The 19,155-nt window shown below is 39.4% G+C and overlaps 1 protein-coding gene across 2 annotated transcripts in view; it reads right to left on the bottom strand.

Moving 5' to 3' along the window:
• Positions 1-19,155, bottom strand: part of LCLAT1 (lysocardiolipin acyltransferase 1) — a 130,145-nt gene that overhangs the window by 28,320 nt on the left and 82,670 nt on the right. For both annotated transcript variants that reach the window (XM_028140167.2, XM_028140168.2), the window contains exon 5: positions 18,096-18,212. In XM_028140167.2, the coding sequence (XP_027995968.2) occupies positions 18,096-18,212 (117 nt within the window). The remainder of the gene's footprint in view (positions 1-18,095; positions 18,213-19,155) is intronic.

Below are 19,155 nucleotides of genomic sequence, written 5' to 3'. Positions count from 1 at the left end.
CACAAAGCTCTTGTTTGGCTATATGTATTGAGAGTTGGAAAAGAAGCAAGAGCAAGGTATCCAACAGGCTAATAGTATAGAAAAGTGAGGTCTATGTCTGCAACTACAACACAAACTGAGGTGTCTTAATAGAAGTACATTAAACTGCTATAGGGACTTAGGAAAAGGAGAAACTATTTCTAACCGACAGCATCAGTAAGCATCATGGAGGAAATGGCTACAACTAGTAATTACCCCTTTTCTCTCCTTGCTCATTTCAAATATCCCTACATCTAAATCCCTCAGGATTTTGCTGTTGCTTGGGTGTTTTTTTTCCCTACTGAAATTATCTTACATATATACCAATCCACAGGAATCTGAAAGGCAATGAGTGGAGATTTAATAGCATAGGCAGAATGCCACAGAAATTATGGCAGTTTGCTTGTTAGGATTCCTTTTCCTCTTTTCTCTGTATTTATTCACTACACTTGATAATACACGGCCATACTCTGGACCATTTTAGCAGACAAACCTAGAATTTGAGGGTTTTATCTGTCCCCAAGGTAAGAATATGTTTTAGTAATATCTTTCCAGAGACTACTCGGGTTGAGGTGGGATAACCTGGATATAAGTGGATGGACCAGTATCAGTGAGACAAGGAAAACATTCAGGTTGTGCTCTCCAGACCTCAGGTAGGGGCACTGGCAGTCAGAGGACAAGGCTGCTGTTGTAGTGGAGATGCGGAAGAGGACTCTTTACTGCCTTCCCTGAAACAAGGAAGCCCATGATCCTGGAGTTTGTAGAACTGGAATTTGAGTTAAGATTGCTATCTGTATCTCTCTATCCAAAATAGCAAGAGACATTTAGAAGCATCTAAGAAACTTCTGGTTTAGCTACCAAATGAATAATGCCAAATAAAGTTCTATAATGCAAATTAAGTTCTAAATACTGAGCTTTATTTTAACAATAAGCTACAATAATGTCCTTCTAATTAATATTCAATAAATAGCTAATTATATCTGTTGGCTAATTTAGCTATATCTTAAATTTTGTGTGTGCCAACACCTTAGATAAAAATAGCAAAGAAACAATTAGAGGATGAATAAAATGAACTAGTTTATGGGGCAGAAAAATGGTTAGCAGAATACAAAAATCTGAATTATTAAAAACTCTGAAGTTATATAAAAGATGACTTTTATAAGAGAATAGCAATCTTCAATTTATGGAAGTGTTATGCACCCCTGGACAGTGGGAATCAAGGCTTCATAAAACTAAGAATTCTCAGGCATGCTCCATCATACTTTGCTAAGTCGAGCATTGCCATTTCCTATAATTGCTGCCTCTTTGTTGTTTTCATCATGGGTTTTCCTCTCCCAGCCAAACCTTGTAAGGCCAACAGAATAAGATACTCACGTTGGTACCCAAAGTTCCTTCAGCACAGCACAAAGAATCACTGACTGAGAAACTAAAAAGGAATTTTAAAAGGAAATCTAATCTTTGGGTGTGTGGTGCATTACTGGCATTAGCATCTTTACCATTAGAAAAACCCACATAAGAGCTGCATAATTAAAAAGTTGGCCAGAAAACAGACTGTGTTTGGTGTGAGCTCTTCATACCTAGGAGAATATAAATAAGGCAGATACTAAAAAACTTGAGCCACCAAGTTAGAGTAAACATCTACAGACACAATATATTTCCCTGCTATTATGAAAGGAAAGTTAAATATATACACAAAATAATATTCTCAAGTTGATGCCTGTGGGTTATTAACCTGATAAAGAATCCTGACATACTTTACCTTCCTACAGAAGTCTATGGCTCTCATACAATTTGGTTGTAGTGGATTTGCTTCATTCATTAATTTATTCATTCACTGTTTATTGAAAAATATAGCAGCACTGCCCTAGGCAGAGAACAGAAACAGAAACACAGACACTGAAAAACCCATGATTCTTGCCCCAAAGGGAATTATAATCTAGGAAGGAAGATAAAATATATTTGCAAATTCTATGACTTATCTTCAGAGTGGTTCAATCGTTATAGAAGACTGGAGGGGGATCGACAGCACTTCCAGCTGACAATGTACCCGAGCTGGGCATAAAAAAACAGGCAGACTAGATCCAAGGCAGAAGGACTGGGAGTGTTGCAGGTGGTGACAAGGAGTGAGGCCAGTGCAGGCAATGTGAGCCACCACTCTTCATGGAGCTAAAGCTGTGATGGGAAGTCAGACAGGGCTGGAGGTCAGAGAGCTCAGCAATGCTTTTACTTGTTTTCATCAGCTTCCTTTTCTCATTTTCACAGTGACTCTTCCAAACTTTCATTGACCAACCTGCCCTCTCCCCACCCCACTATCATCATCAGAATATGTAACCTCTGATCTGACAGAGAGAACAGTCTTCCAATCAAGTAATCCCTCATTCCTCACTACCTACTCCCCCAAACCAAGTATCATGTCCAACCTTGCCTTAGAAAATGAGGAATTCCCTTAACTTTGTTTCTATCCCCTCCTAATTTTTCAGGAAATCTGCTCCATCATGAATTCATTTCACTTCCAGCTTTTCCCTCTATTGAATTTGCTCAACTTTTTAAAATACACACCTCCCCTAGTCATCCCTGAGGTGGCTTCCTTGCACTCACTACTCCAACTCTCTCCAGCCCTTTATCAGCAAACTCCCTGCAAGAATCACCTACACATTCTAGCTCTACTTATTCACATTCGTGTTCCCACCACTCAAATCTGGCTTCCAACACGCCCATTCCTGTGACCCTATTCTCTGTAAGGTCAACAAATACATTCAGGTTGCTGCACTCAGTGACTCTTCTATTTCAGACACAGTGCTGATGTTTTCAAGAATAAATGCATAAAGTCCATGAGTACCGAACCTTGCAAACAGGCCAATATTGCTGAAAGATTAATTCATGTCAAACCAAAATTTGCAAATATAAAATTATGACCATTTGCAGCCATATACAGAAAAGGCAAGATATTTTTAAAAAGTCTCAAAACCATTTGTAAAAACAGAATTAAGACATTTCCCCAAGGACTCTCTCCTAGGAAAAAGCTTCATAATTAGGATGAATCATACTTTTTCCTACTATATGCCATTATACAGTCTGCAAATACCTCACTTGTGGATTGAGATATAAAAAAACATGAGATGCAATTACTTTTACTGAGTCTTCCTCTGATCTGAACATAATTAATGTAGAAATCTCAAAAGAAGACTATTTTGGGATGACTACGATGGTGATAAAGCCAACAGATCTTATTTTATCTGAGAACAAAGTAGTAAACTGCTTAGGAAGATAATCAACTCCCTTGGTATACTAAGCAGGGAACAATTTACTCACCAGTTCCAGAGTACTTACAGAGTCATAAATGATATCTTCACAACTCTCACCACTTCCGATTTCCTTTTTTTCTTACTTTGTTAGACTACCTCTCTAACTGTAAGTCTTACCACTTGAAAAGATGGACTCTGGGCTCTACTCAGGCCCGTCTCCACTGTTGGATCTGCAACACTGACTGTACTCTCCCAATTTCTTTACCAAATTGAATCCTACTATTCCTCAAGATCTAATTCAAAGTCCAGTTCCCTGCACTCTCCCCCTTACTCTGCTGCCCACTACAAATCTTCTCTACTATGAGCTAGTATATTATTTCTGTGGTACTTAATGTGGGCATAGGAATGGGTTCATCATAAATTTTTATTCTGATGCTGCCACCAGCATGCCTTGATTGTACAGTATTAACATTCAGACTATATGCATTTATAAAGAAGACATTTCATTTAAAATGTTTAAATAAACACCTTTAATAAGCATAATTTTAATGGTAATATGTTGAGGACAAACTTTATGTTTCTCTCTGCCTAAATTCTGTTTAAGTCTAAACAGAATTCAGTGTTTCCTATAAAGTCTTCCCTAATTTCAATTCTCACCAATGTCCATCCCTGAGATGGCTCAACTAAAAATTTTTTTTTTTACTTTATGATGGGCAAAAGTGATATGCATAACAGATAAGGTGTTCAACACTTTATTATAAAACTAGAGGCCCGGTGCACGAAATTCGTGCACGGAGGGGGGTTGTCCCTCAGCCCAGCCTGTACCCTCTCCAATCTGGGGCCCCTCAAGGGATGTCCGACTGCCCGTTTAGGCCTGATCCCTGGAATCGGGCCTAAACGGGCAGTCGGACATCCCTCTCACAATCCAGGACTGCTGGCTCCCAACTACTTGCCTGCCTGCCTTCCTGATTGCCCCTAACCGCTTCTGCCTGCCAGCCTGATCACCCCCTAATCACTCTGCTGCCAGCCTGTTTGCCCCCAACTTCCCTCCTCTGCCAGCCTGGTCACCCCTAACTGCCCTCTCCTGCAGGGTTGATCACCTCCAACTGCCCTCCCTTGCAGGCCAGGTGCCTCCCAACTGCCCTCTCCTGCTGGCCATCTTGTGGTGGCGATCCTGTGTCCACATGGGGGCAGGATCTTTGACCACATGGGGGCAGCTATATTGTGTGTTGCAGTGATGATCAATCTGCATAGTACTTTTATTAGATAGGATAGAGGCCTGGTACAGGGGTGGGGGCCAGCTGGTTTGCCCTGAAGGGCGTCTCTGATCAGGGTGGGGTACCCTTAGGGTGTGGGGCGGCCTGAGCAAGGGGCCTGTGGTGGTTTGCAGGCCGGCCACGCCCCCTGGCAACCCAAGAGGAGGCCCTGGTATCTGGAATTTATTTTCCTTCTACAATTGAAACTTTGTAGCCTGGAGCAGAGCCAAGCCTGGGACTCCCTCCGAGGCCCACAGCCATTTGTGTTGGGGTTATAATTGAAACTTGGTTGCCTTAAGCGGGTGGGCCTAGCCAGGGTGTTCGGAAAGCTTTGCTTCCCCTGTTGCTGGCAGCAACCCTGGCCTGCTCTCTCAAGCTCCATTCTGCCACCATTTGTTTGAATTTGTTTACCTTCTATAATTGAAACTTTGTAGCTTGAGTGGAAGCTTAGGCCTGCAACGGCTGGCAGAAAGCTTGGCTTCCTCTGTTACCTAGGAAACCTTGCTCTCTGTGGCTGTAACCATCTTGGTTTGGGTTAATTTGCATGCTCGCTCTGATTGGATGGTGGGTGTGGCTTGTGGACGTGGCTTGTGGGTGTGTCGGAGGTATGGTCAATTTGCATATTTGTCTATTATTAGATAGGACTAGTGGCCCAGTGCACGAAATTCATGCATGGGGCGGTGTTTCCTCAGCCTGGCCTGCACCCTCTCTAATCTGGGATCCCTTGAAGGATGTCCTACTGCCAGTTTACAGGGATCAGGCCTAAACTGGCAGTTGGACATCCCTCTCACAATCCGGGACTGCTGGCTCCAGCTGCTTACCTGCCTGCCTGCCTGCCTGCCTGATTGCCCCTAACCACTCTGCCTGCTGGCCTGCTCGCCCCCAACTGCCCCCCACCGCTGCCTGCTCGCCCCCAAATGCCCCCCACCAGCCAGATCACTCCCAACTGCCCCCCTGTGCCAGCCTGCTCACCCCCAGCTGCCCCCCCTTGCTGGCCTGCTCACCCCCACCTCCCCTCCCCACTGGCCTGCTCTCCCCCAACAGCTCCCCTGCTGGCCTGCTCACTCCAAACTGCCCCCCCCCACTGTCCTGATCACCTCCAACTGACCCCCACTGATGGCCTGCTTACCCCTAATAGCCCCTGCCATCCCATCCTGGCCTGATCACCCCCCGGCGACCCAAGGTCCCAGACCCTCCTATTTTTTCTTTTTTTTTTCAGCACCTCCTTGAGCGGAGGCCAGGACCAGCTGGAAGCAAGTATCTACGATTTATTTATCTTCTATAATTGCAACTTTGTAGCCTTGAGCAGAGGCCAGGGCCACCTAGGGAAGGAAGCTTGGCTTCCTCCATTGCTGGGGGCAACCCAAGCCTCCTGCTCAGCTCCAGCTCCATGGCCGCCACCATTTTTGTTGGGATTTATTTATCCTATCTAATAAAAGAGCAACATGCAAATTAACCATCACTCCACTACACCCACCAGCCACGCCCACCAGCCAATCAGGAGTGAGTATGCAAATTAACCCCAAGCAAGATGGCTGTGGCCACTGAGCGAGCAGGAGGAAGGCTTGGGTTTCCCCGGTGATGGAGGAAGCCAAGCTTTCCGCACACCCTGGTTGGTAGAGGCCTCCACTCCAGGCTACAAAGTTTCAATTATAGAAGATACATAAATCCCAACAGAAATGGCGGCAGCCACAGAGCTGGAGAGCAGGATGCTAGGGTTGCCCGGGTGATGGAGGAAGCCAAGCTTTCTACACACCCTGGCCAGCCCAGGCCTCCGCTTACGGCTACAAAGTTTCAATTATAGAAGATAAATCCCAGATACCAGGGCCTCCACTTGGGTCGCCGGGGGGCGTGGCCAGCCTGAAAACCACCACAGGCCCCTCGCCCAGGCCGCTCCATGCCCCAAGGGAACCCCCACCCTGATCTGTGACACCCTTCAGGGCAAACCAGCTGGCCCCCACCCCTGCACCAGGCCTCTATCCTATCTAATAAAAGAGTAATATGCAGATTGACCATCACTCTAACACACAAGATGGCTGCCCCCATGTGGTCAAAGAGCCTGCCCCCATGTGGACACAAGATGACCACCACAAGATGACCAGCAGGAAAGGGCAATTGGGAGGCACCAGGCCTGCAAGGGTGGGCAGTTGGAGGCTATCAAGCCTGCAGGGGAGGGCAGTTAGGGGTGACCAGGCCAGCAGAGGAGGGAAGTTGGGGGGTGACCAGGCTTGCAGGGAAAGGCAGTTAGGAGGGACCCAGGCCTGCAGGGGAGAGCAGTTGGGGGGTAGCAGGCCTGTAGGGGAGGGCAGTTAGGGGTGACCAGGCCTGCAGGGGAAGGCCGTTGGGGGTGACCAGGCTTTCAATGGAGGGCAGTTAGGGGCAAACAGGCTGGCAAGGGAGCAGTTAGGCATCAATCAGGCTGGCAGGGGAGTGGTTAAGGGGTGATCAGGCTGGCAGGCAGAAGAGGTTAGGGGCAATCAGGAAGGCAAGCAGACGAGTATTCTTACAAGTTGGACAGTCGGACATCCCTCAAGGGGTCCCAGATTGGAGAGGGTGCAGGCTGGGCTGAGGGACACACCCCCCCACCCCATTGCACGAATTTCGTGTACCGGGCCTCTAGTCTTACATAATTGAAACTTTGTAGCCTTGAGCGGAGGCCAGGGTCGGCCAGATCGGGAAGCTTGGCTTCCTCCATCACCAGGGGCAACCCAAGCCTCCTGCTTGCTCCAGCTCCATAGCCAGCTGCCAGCTTGGTTGGGTTAATTTGCATACTTGCTCCTGATTGGCTGGTGGGCATGGCTTGTGGGTGTAGCAGAGTGATGGTTAATTTGCATGTTTCTCTTTTATTAGTGTAGATAGGCTTTGTGTTAGATGATTTTGCCCAACTATCGGCTAATCTAAGTGTATTGAGCATGTTTATGGTAGCCTAGGCTAAGCTATGATGTTCAGTAAGTTAGGGGTAACAAATGCTTTTTCAACTTACAGTATTTTCAACTTACAATGGGTTTACCAGGACATAAACCCATCAACAGTCAAGGAGCCTCTGTATTAAAAAAGCCTTCATTATGACTGTTCAGTTACATAAGAGGTGGCTACAGACTACTTGAATTACCAAAGGAACTAATATTGGAATCAACATATTAGTGATATTTTTACTGATCAGAAAAGTTATTTATTAATAATTAGTCTAACAAAAACTAACTGGTAAACTATTTGAAAACTTTGTTTCAGTTTACTATTATGAACCAATTGTGGTTGTTAAAATTCTATTCTAGATGAAAGTAAGTCTTTTGACCGAGAAAAAATGTTCCAAGTACAGCAGGTCCTCAAACGATGTCATTTTGTTTATTGTCTTGTTATGACATTGATAGGAGGCTGTTGGAACTTAACCCTTGTTATAGCCTTGTGTTTAGCCTATGGTAAAACTGGTTTGCTATATGTCATTTTGCCACAGTTCCAAGAATCTACTGGAAATGTTAAATGGGGACTTGGTGTACTTTCCATGTACTCACACCAACAGTATCAAGTTCCTCTCCTGAGTGGAAGCATATCATAGCCAAGTAGTAGACCTTTTATAAGAATGACATCTAAGAGCAGTCTGCAAAGACTGGAATAGTTTGTTGTCCAGATTTAAGGAATAAGTGGTTGACCAAACTCAGTCAGAAACAACACAGTGAGTAAACTATAGGAAGACCTTGACTTCTAAGAAGGTCACTGCAAAGGTTTATGTTTGACTATAGCAGCTTTTCTTAGCTTGGATAATAAAGCCCTATGCACACATACTTGAACACCTGGCTTTGGTACAGTGAGCCAAGTTTTCCTTATTTTATCTTCTGCTAAAGGCTATTTCAAATCTATGAGGAAACAGGGAAGATGTGGATCATAAATAAACTATGAATAAAGAATTTTTAAACTTTTGTAAAACATTCTCAAAAGTTTTGTCAAAGTTTCTAAATGGAATCCCAAACTACTTTCAGACTACATTTATACAAAGCAAAAGTAATCCAAAGAATGGACAGTTTTGGCAGATAAAATCAATCACTTCAAAGAAAGCAGCTATTAACATGCAGATAGAGCAAACAATGCTCAACACAAATTTCTCTTATTTAGCCTCTAAGAAATTGTGTAGCACCTTCACAGTATCCAAGGCTGGTTGTTTTAGAAGCCTAAAAATCCTCAATGTTTTGTAGCGTTTTAAAATGTGTTATATATAATAAAAAGGAATCACCCAAGTGTGGTTTTTTTTAATATATTTTTATTGATTTCAGAGAGGGAAGGAGGGAGAGATAGAAACATCAATGATGAGAGAGAACCACCAATCAGCTGCCTCCCCTGCACACCCCCCACTGGGGATCGAGCCCACAACCCAGGCATGTGCCCCTGGCCGGAATCGAACCTGCGACCCCTCAGTAAGCAGGCCAACACTCCATCCACTGAGCCAAACCAGCCAGGGCCCAAGTTTTTGTTAGAAAAGTATTTTGGTCACCACAAATAGACATGGAACATGAACAGAGAGAATAAGACAAACGGCACAAACATGACAGTTGTTATCAGATGTAAGAGCAATTTTTTCATGTAAAATATTAGGATAAAAAGAATCCAACACATTGTAGATTACTGTTAGTTCATTCCATTCTAATGAGACTCTAACTAGAAAAGGTACTTGACAAAACAAAGATTAAGAAATAAATGTATATTAGTGGTCATATTACTTTAATTTTTCTTTCAATTATCATTCCCTATGAAAAAGATGACTAAGCCACAATGAAAAGTATTTGCATTAACCCTTTGCACTCGCTTGCTTTTTTCTCGATTCCTTTATTCTACTTGGGATTTAATTTTTTAAATACCCCAGATTTTACAAAGCGTGGCAGTAGAATAAAAAACTGGAGTTTCTTTTCATACAAACTTATTTATTTGGATTTTTTAATATTTCAAATTATTGATACATTCAAAGAGTATAAAAAGAGCTGCTACCGATGCTAACCGTGTCAAGTCACACTCGACATCCGAGTGCAAAAGATTAAGTTATAACTGTCACAAGATAAATACACTAACATAGGCATGCTGTGTGTTTATGCATGCTTTGCGTATGCTCTGACAGCTTCTCTAAGTCACTCATCTTACCAGGCAGGACAATACTTGGAATTTGTTCCATGTGGTCAAGTGTAATAGTTTCTGTGCAGGGAATTAAAGCCATTGAGGACATGTATGCGTTCCTCTCCTACATGACTTTGTTAGGAGAAAGCAGGCGAACTGGAAAGTCACTAACATACTTTCAACATCCTGTGCTACACGCAGTACACTGCAGCCAGCTTATGACAACTGTACCAGGGCTTGTTCTACTCAGTCCAGGTTCTATGACAAAGTGAGTTTGGGTGCTTCCAGCAATCAGATGATCAGTGTAGGGTTCCCATGTTACAGAACACAGGCAATAACATATATAGATCATATAATTTTATATTATGATTATTTTATAATGTTCTATATAAAATATAATTATGCAGAATAAAATGGAAAAATGGTTCATTTAAGAAAGCTGTTCAAACGATTTTCAACATTAATAAGTAAACAATTTCTGTATTTAGTTTCATATTCTTGTGGGATTGATTTTTTATCGGAATATATTTTTAAAATGTAAAGACACATGAACTTGGTTTGTAGGTGTGCGCGCGCGCGCGCACACACACACACACACACACACACACACACACACCAGCAAGGTCAATACTGTTTAAACTATACCCTTGCAATACACAAAACAAACACCAATTTATTATTATTTTTTTTAATGAGAAAAGGTCCTAGCAACTGGGGGAAAAAATACAGAAAAGTTATTTTGAATAAGGAAGAAAAAAAATCTATAAAGCCAAAAGAGAAAAGGCACAACCTTTATAAATAATGAAATGGACACATGCCCAGAATAAAGGAGAAACAAGGTAAAGCTTTTTTGGACAAACCCAAAAAAGAAATATAATATATGCACAATGAAATTGTACACTAGAGAAAACCAAAGGCAAGCATGAGCTCCTGTTAAGATGAATTTCTGGATTCAAGGATCCACAGGGTTTACTAGTAGATTCAGACCAACATCTCAACTTCAGTGAGAATAAATTTTGATTTTCATGTGAACAGGAAGCTAAAGTATATTGTTACATACATTTTTGCATATGCACTGAAACGCTTATGTTATGCTCCAAAACAACATTATAAGAACATAAAATTTAGTGCGTAGCTGTCACGTAGTATGTTAACATGTGACAGCAGAGCTACGGGCATCCTTGGCTGTGTCATCTCTCTCCCTTTTGTCTTCAGAGGGAAATCTGACAGAACATTTTAGTGTATGTAACAACATTCTTTATAGTCAGTCTACTGTCTACAGAGAGTTATCACTCAAAGGCAGTACCATAAATCTTACTTACAAAGCTTCTTCCACAATTCTGGGATTTTAAAATAAACATACTTTGTATCAGTTATCAGCATTTTTCAGCAGGTTACTCGAGAAAATAATATAAACACTATAACAGGACATCGATATTTAAGCACAGACAAGCTTTTTGAATGAGTAAAATGGGTGTATGTAATTTTCACTCATCTATGAAAATGATAATCTTCTAACCAATAGAATGTATATTTTGAAAATTTATTAATGTGCCATAAGACATGCACTTATCATCATCCAGGGCTACCTTTCACACTCGTGGGCGTTTATTACAAAGATTCATGCATACTTTGGTATTATTAATAAAGGTGGAAACAATTTTAACAATAGGGGATTAAACAGTGGTCACTCTATCTGAACGACTATCATGCATACATTAACATATCACACTTATAAAAATTATGTAAGTATAGCAAGAAAATGTGTACATTACAGTAAGTTATAAAAAACTTTATAAAACAAAATATGTGTTTTGACCCCAATTTTGTTTGACCTATATAAAAACGTGGAAAAACACAGGAAAACCATGTGTCACAAGGCAGGCACTATTTCTGAGAAGTGATTGAAATGATTATGAATACCTTTTTCTTCTTTGTAATTAATTTTCCTTTTTTAAAACAATAAATATGTTGTTTTTATAATAAGAATTAAATATCCTTTGGCTTTTTTTTGTAGGAAGTAAGGTAGTATGAGAAAATCAAGTTGTCAGGCTATTTTTTTCTGAGAGTTGTTGGGGAAAAAATAGAACCAAAATTTGAAAGGACATAGTTTGAGCAGCATGTTTTTTATTTATTTTGTTTTACTTTAAGGATTAGAGAAATGGAGGAGAGGCTGGTAAAGAGAGGAAAATAAAAGATAAGTTTACCAAAAGGATATCCTGGATGTATTTTTCCACTTAATAAAATGCACAGTACAGCTAAGAATACCAAGGAGAAATCTTAGAAAGAGAGGGGGGAAAAAACCCTACAAGATGACATTTTTATAGCATTTGGAATAGAAAAACTGTTAACTTATTACAAAGTGTGAAAAACGTGGGCTTTGGCATCAAACAGACCTGGATTTAAGTCATGGTGCCTTTATTTAGCAGCCATGTGACCCTGGGCAAGTTGCTAAAGTGAGTCAGCTCCTGAGTGTAGCGCGATGCAAACTACCATCTAGGGCAGCGATCTGTGTGAAAGTGGCTGTTGGGGCAGCTGTGAGCCCAGGACCCCACCACCAGACTGTGACTCAGCAGGTCTGAGACTGGTCCTGGGCGGGTCTACTATATGGGTAGGGGAAAGAAACATGTGAACAACTCAATGCCTGGCACAGGTAGGTATTTGGTAAATGTTAGATGGTTGTTTTTATGTACAGAATATAGGGCTTCTATCATTTTTCAAAAAGGCTATCACAACTTTTTTTTTAAATTAAAACAATGACAAGATCTGTCTTAAGTGAGTATCTCAGACTTTTTTGCTATGAGAGAAGGGAGGCAGAGAATGAACTAAAATGAGAACAAAGAAAAACCAATATAAATGCCATTTATGATCTAAAGCAGTACTATGGCATTCAAATATTCAACATGAGTGACTCCAAAGAGGTCTTTGACATATGGTCCTGCATAATTTTGCTGAAGCAAATTTGAATCATTTCTGCTTCATGATGCGTAGAACCAAGTCATTTAGTTGATCTGTATGCTTTCCCCACTGATCAGTATCCAAATTTCACTTAGGTTTTATTGTATTCTATTCATCACCATAAACAGAGAAAAGCTTCATTCTTTGCAAAATGGCCCCGAAGAGGGTTAACTGCTATGCTACAAAGATATCTGCAAATTTGGGGAAATGTAAAAGGTCTCCAAAAATATTCTAGCAAATGTCAAAGATATACTGTACAATTACATTTTTTAACATAAGGTAAAGGTCTTATCCTATTTCATAAATAGTCTCCAGCAATAAAAAGTCCCATGAAAAGGTCAGAGTACATGGCATTTAGTGCACCCAATATTTTAATAGTTTGTCTGTGTTTCTTCCTGGCCTCCTAGAACATGCTGGCTGTTAGAAAGGATCTTTGAAATGCAATCCTGGGGGGAGGGGCGGCACAACAACTAAGGTAAGTGCAAGCCAGCCACAGAGAGTGGTGGCTGCTGGCCATCTTTTCTCCCCACGGTATAGCCACTATAGGCAAGACACAGACTGGATTATCAGTAGATAGTTATGTACAGAGCAAAAAGTTCAAGAAATTAAATAGTCTAACCATGCTGCTAAAGACTGAGCTGTGTATGATCAGTATACTGTGTTTCCTTCTTAGGTCATCGCCAGCTTTCTCAGAGCAGATGAGAACTACTGTAGATCAAAATGAGGGAGCCAAGGAAAATTATAAGATACTGCACCTGTAACCTGGTATTAGCACTTTTCTCTCCCTGGATATAGACTGAAGACTTTTGATCAAGGGTGCTGATCCAAATTACCTAGTGGGAATTTATTTTTTCTTTAGTGGTTAACCCTATATCCCCTCGTTTAGTGGGAAGATAGTGTCCTCATTCCTTCATTTTTAGAATTTAGGCATATGAAGTAAATATGGAATGAAATATGGGCTGTTCTACTTTGAATTCAAAAAACATTTTATTTATTTCAAACCCAAAACTTAATAGATCCTATGATGTTTTAGAGTCTTAGCACATGAGCTAATTTAATTGAGTGACTTGAACTGGAAATAAACTAAAAACATGACTATTTGGGGGCAGGAATTAAGTTTTTCAATAATAATGGCTCCACAACCTTCTTAAATATTGTCTGTTACTCTGCAACACAAGTCTTCAGCTCAATGAGATTGCTTTTGCCCAGCTCCACAATGGCCCATATTCTGTGCCCTTTCTTATACTCTTCTTTTTCTGCCCTCAGCTACACTTGGTTTTTCTGCCTATCCAATCACATTAAGTCTCTAAGGTCCAAGGAAAATTCAACTTATTGAAAACACCTTACCTGAGTATTTTAACATTCCATGATCTCTCATTACTAAACACTCCTGTAATTATTCAACATAATATTTACATATTATAAGCCACAAAAACTTAGCATGTAATAATACTGTCTTATATTATTTTTTAAAGTTTTCCATGTGTATTATCAATCCATGAAGATGATAAACTTCTTCAAGGCAAGGTCAATCTTAAACAAGACATGTCTTCAAATAAATATGATGTGTTTCATCCTTACCCCCAATTACCCGAATATAATTTCGAGTTGTATGTATCAAATGTGCACACTTGTCATGCCTAATGGTGAAAGTAATTATTGCATGGTTACAACTTTAATTAGCTTACAAAACAGCAAAACAAAATAATGGTCAGACCAAATCATTATTTGTCTTAAATCAAGGAAGAATAAAGCACCAGCGATGAAATAAACATAACTTCTTTTTATTGCAATGAGTTAAAAGTTTATTATTAAATGTGCAAAAACAACAACAAAAACTTTGTCATATAAAAGCCTCTTTAAGTTAGCAATTTCCTTTTAGGTTTGGGTTAATTTATTACTGAAAACAGTTATGTAATTATATAGTGAAATGCCCTATGACTAGAGGTACAAATGAAATAAATCATCCATGACAAATACTGATGTAGGACACTATGTGCTTGTCTTACTTTTCAGATAAAAAAAATAATATTCAATTCGGCTAATACTGAGTGAGTCTCTATTATGTGCAGTACATACCATAACCTTAAGATGGTTATGATCTAGTAAAAGTATAAAGCAAGTACATTGATTATGGAAATCAAGGTACTGGTACTGGGGTGGGGTTGGGAGGTGGGGTAAACACTTTGGAGTTGTTATTCCAAAAATAATACATTTGTATAGTTATAAAATGGGTTTTATATTTCAGGGTGTTTATTTTCTAAATGCTCTTCATCTTGATAAAATATATTCTAAACAGACAAAGAATTTGCATTTTTTTCTTATTCAATGCTTCCTAGTAAGACTTTTTATCCTTAACTTCTTAATGTCATAAACCTCTCATTTCCCATTTGTGCTGACTATTGGATGTCAGCAACACTGAATTCAGTTACATGTGTGAGCAATAAAGATGTTAATGGTAATTGGTTTTAGTATGTGGTCTCCAGGATTCCATTAGTGTATTTATTTATAATGGTCATTTGTTTTAACAGCAGCTTCTTTTTAAAATTTTTATTGAATTTATTGTGGTGACATTGGTTAATAAAGTTATATAGTTTCAGGTGTACAATTCTATTTCAAATGATCAGAAGCAGATCTCAGGGGCCTAAATACCAGTAAATTGTGCTGGGCCCTTTCTGAGTCAGATTCCTTTTCTAAAAGGATACTCGAGTCTAAGTGACCTCTAAGATCCCCTTCACTCCTGATTCTTGATGAAACTTTTTCTGTTTACTTGACACCAGCCCTTCCCAAACCCCTGCCTAAAGCAGAGCTGCCCTCACTCTCCACCTGACACCTCCTTAGGTTGTGCCAGCTCCCCTTGTCATCTCCCCTTGTCATTTCAGGCAGCATCATAATCACCTCCCTTGTGACCACAATCCCTCTATGATCTGACCACTGAGGCTTTTTTTTTTCCTTTTTAAAAATATTTCCTTGAAGAAAACCATATCACTATTATTACAAAGGTGCTTTATTAACACAATCATGCTACAAATATGAAAGGCACCATGTTATAGTAGAAAGAGCACGGCTACTCAGTCAGACAAACCATATTCCAGTAACTCTGATGAGCTTCACCTCAATTTCTGTTTCACTTTTGCTCTACAAGTTAAATATCAATAATGGTAACTATCATGTAGAGTTGTGAGGATTAATTGGCAGAATATTTAGCATAATGCCTGGTACTTAGCAAATACTCAATACATGTTAACTGCTGTTCCTAAAATAATTATTGTCATCATATTTATTATTTCTATTATTATTATAGTAAATAGGTCCCATTCTACTTTTCTAACTGCAGCAAATAGAATCACCTGATGTGTCTTTTTTTTTTTTTTTTTTTACATTTTTATTAATTTCAGATAGGGAGAGACAGAAACATCAATGATGAGAGGGAATCATTGATTGGTTGCCTGCTGGGGATCGAACCCGCAACCAGGCATGTGCCCTTGACCGGAATCGAACCTGGGACCCTTCAGTCCCCAGGCCGACGCTCTATCCACTGAGCCAAACCAGCTAGGGCCTGACATGTGTCTTTTACTGATACATAGTAGGGGGCGGGGCGTCAGTTGCCACTTCTGGCAAGAAAATGGCATACCGTGGTTATTGACTAGTACTCTGAGTGATGACTAAGTGAATCACATGCCGCACAGTGATAAATCAGCTCGCTACTAAAATATTTTCCAGATTTCAGAACTATAGATATATCCTTATCCACTATAAAATAATCTCTCAATGATTCTGTCTACATTTAGAAAGATCTTTATTAGCAAAAGATGTGTTCTAACAACATACTTGTATTAACAGAGAAATCCAGTAGATGAATGTGTTCCATGATGTCAGAAATACCTTTAATGATATCATTAAATACTATAAAATATCAGATTATGTGAAGAAATAAGGAAACATACTGTCAAATGAGAAGATGGATTCTAAACTGGAAACCACAATAAGTGGTACAACATTAAAAAAAGAAGAAGAAAAAGTAAAAAAGAATCACTGCTTTAATGTCTCTGTGCCGCCCCGTGCCTTTCATGGGAACCCAGAGCTGCATTCTCCATGAGTTCTATGAGTGGACGGACACTTGCTCTTCATACACAATAAAACTGTCAAGCCCACACATCCATTTCATACTATCTATAAACACAGAATTCCAAAAGCAAGCCAAACTAACAGGGTCCACATTTTCAGTTTTTACTGTAATTTCAGATTGACTGTATATTTCTTTAAAACCACGGGTACTTAGCTGTAAAGATGCCTCATTTTGGCAGGGTGCATTAACTGAGCTTAGACTTAATATCTTAAAGCACATTAAATCCTAATGAAACAACAATGCCATTTAAGGAAAGAAGACAGAACTTCATACTTACATATACTTACATAATGTTTCAAGGCCTTTCATGTTAGGAACAAGCAGTTTTGTGACAAGGAAGCAATTGCCAGATTAAAGTGATAATTTGTCATAGATGTCACCATTATATAATATGGTTTGCCAGAAATCAGAGTGGAAAGCAGAAACATGCAAACAAGATTTTTCTTCTGCTAGGTGACTCTGGGCTTTGAATTGTTCTTGTAAAATTAATTAACACTTCAGCATGTTTCTGGATAGTTCCTTTCACAAACACATTAATATGTGTGCTATTTATATGTACACGTGTGTATGAATACATAAATATTTAAGTCTGCAGCTATAGTAAAATATACAATTAGTTTTTGACATAAAAACATCAAAAAAGTAAGCATTTAAATGGGTGTTGGGTATAGTATCGTCAATGGAATAACCTTGTCCCCATAGGTCCTTCAACACAGCGGTCGCCAAACTTTTGGACCACTGGTTGGCGACCGCGGCTCCAAAGGTTTCCTTAAACTAGCGGTCGGTCGCCAACCTTTCGGACCTCACGGACCACCAGTGGTCCGCAGACCACCAGTTAGCAACTGCTGCTTCAACAGACAAGGCTCTAAAAGAAGCAAGTGTGAGGTAGTTAGTAGTACGAGCCACAAACTAGGAAGCAGACGAATGAGGTTCTATCTCTGACCTACAAAACTTTACTACCCACCCTCGATGCCAGTTTTATTTAACTATAAAATGGAAGTAGCATTACTGCCTTCCTACCAACCACAATCATTTGTTTGAGTGGATTAATGAATGTAAAAATATTTTTAAGCTATAAAGAATTACAGTATAAGATACTTTCAAGACAGTTTTGCTGCTTTGAGAACATTTAAAAATGGAATGATAGCTTAACTGTAGATATCCTTTTCTGTCTATTCTAAAAAGGGGGGAAACATTTTTGTTTTTATAAAGACATCTTTTATATTTCTAAAGAATATATAATATTTTAGTACATGGGGTCAACTTAGTGTAAAAATATAATATCTCATTATAGTATCTCTATAAATATAAAGAAGTGCTTTGTAAATTCTAAAGGAATATGTATATATAAAGGTTAGCAATTTCTGCCACTTTGAAATGGGTACTTACCTTCTCTTAAACGGTCTACTACAAAAGTAAAGCCTGTAGTTCTTGGATGTAAGACATATTCATATTTCTGAAGTCCATTCTTTTCAGCAAAATCATTACTTCGAGCCTTGCTGTTTTCTAAACAAAACAATAGACCATTAGAAGCCATAAAATAAAGGGAGATAATCTGAGGTAAGGAAACACTACAGAATTTCTTTAATAAAAAATGGCAGTTAATTTTTCTGTAATTACTGAGTATAGTATAGTATAGTGAGTCAAATGAGAAGCTATAAACACTTTAGTAAATCCCTACCAAAGATCCTAGAATTATGTATTTATTGGAATTCTGAAAATTTTATAAGGTATTAATAACCTTTTTATAATGATTTATAGATTCATCTATAAAATTCTTTGAGATTTCATAAAAGTCTATATTCAGTGAATACTAAAATAAAATCCTAATAAATGAAAATTTTCATAAGATAGTCTTTAAATAATAAAAATTGAAATACTAAAATATAAGATGCTAATAAAACATAAAGGGATTTAGATATGCAGAAGAAATAACTAGCAATATGCCAAACATATATCAACTTTTTTTCAACCCAATAATTTAGGGCTTTAATGCAAAGTGAAATATCTTCCTTGCTCAGGCACAGAGCATGCTAATATTACTAACCAAAACCACTCCACAACAGATTGGGCACATGATTAGCACATCCTGTACAAACATCTGAACATGGTTTGGCTGAGTATAGTTACAAAGTCAAGTATGTGTTCTAACTTTGGGCAAAAACTTCTTTTTCCATTCCATGAGGTAACTTTATAAGTTCCAAGAAGAACCAAACCCATGATTCAGCAAATATATTTGGAAAAAGTAAAGTGTTCAGAAATCTGGCCTCAACCCCTGGAGGAGATCATGAAATAGCTTCTGATGACAGCAGATGTTAGAACCTGCAATCTTCAGCTGCATCCTGAAATGTATAGACTATATTCCAAGACACAAGAAAAAGGCATACACACACACAACTTTCCTGGGAGTAAATTTAAGACCATGGAGTCCCCCAGAGATGGATTCAAA

The sequence above is a fragment of the Eptesicus fuscus genome, chromosome 16, assembly GCF_027574615.1.
Source record: "Eptesicus fuscus isolate TK198812 chromosome 16, DD_ASM_mEF_20220401, whole genome shotgun sequence".
Classification (NCBI taxonomy): domain Eukaryota; kingdom Metazoa; phylum Chordata; class Mammalia; order Chiroptera; family Vespertilionidae; genus Eptesicus; species Eptesicus fuscus.
This window is presented reverse-complemented; position numbering and strand designations above follow the sequence as displayed.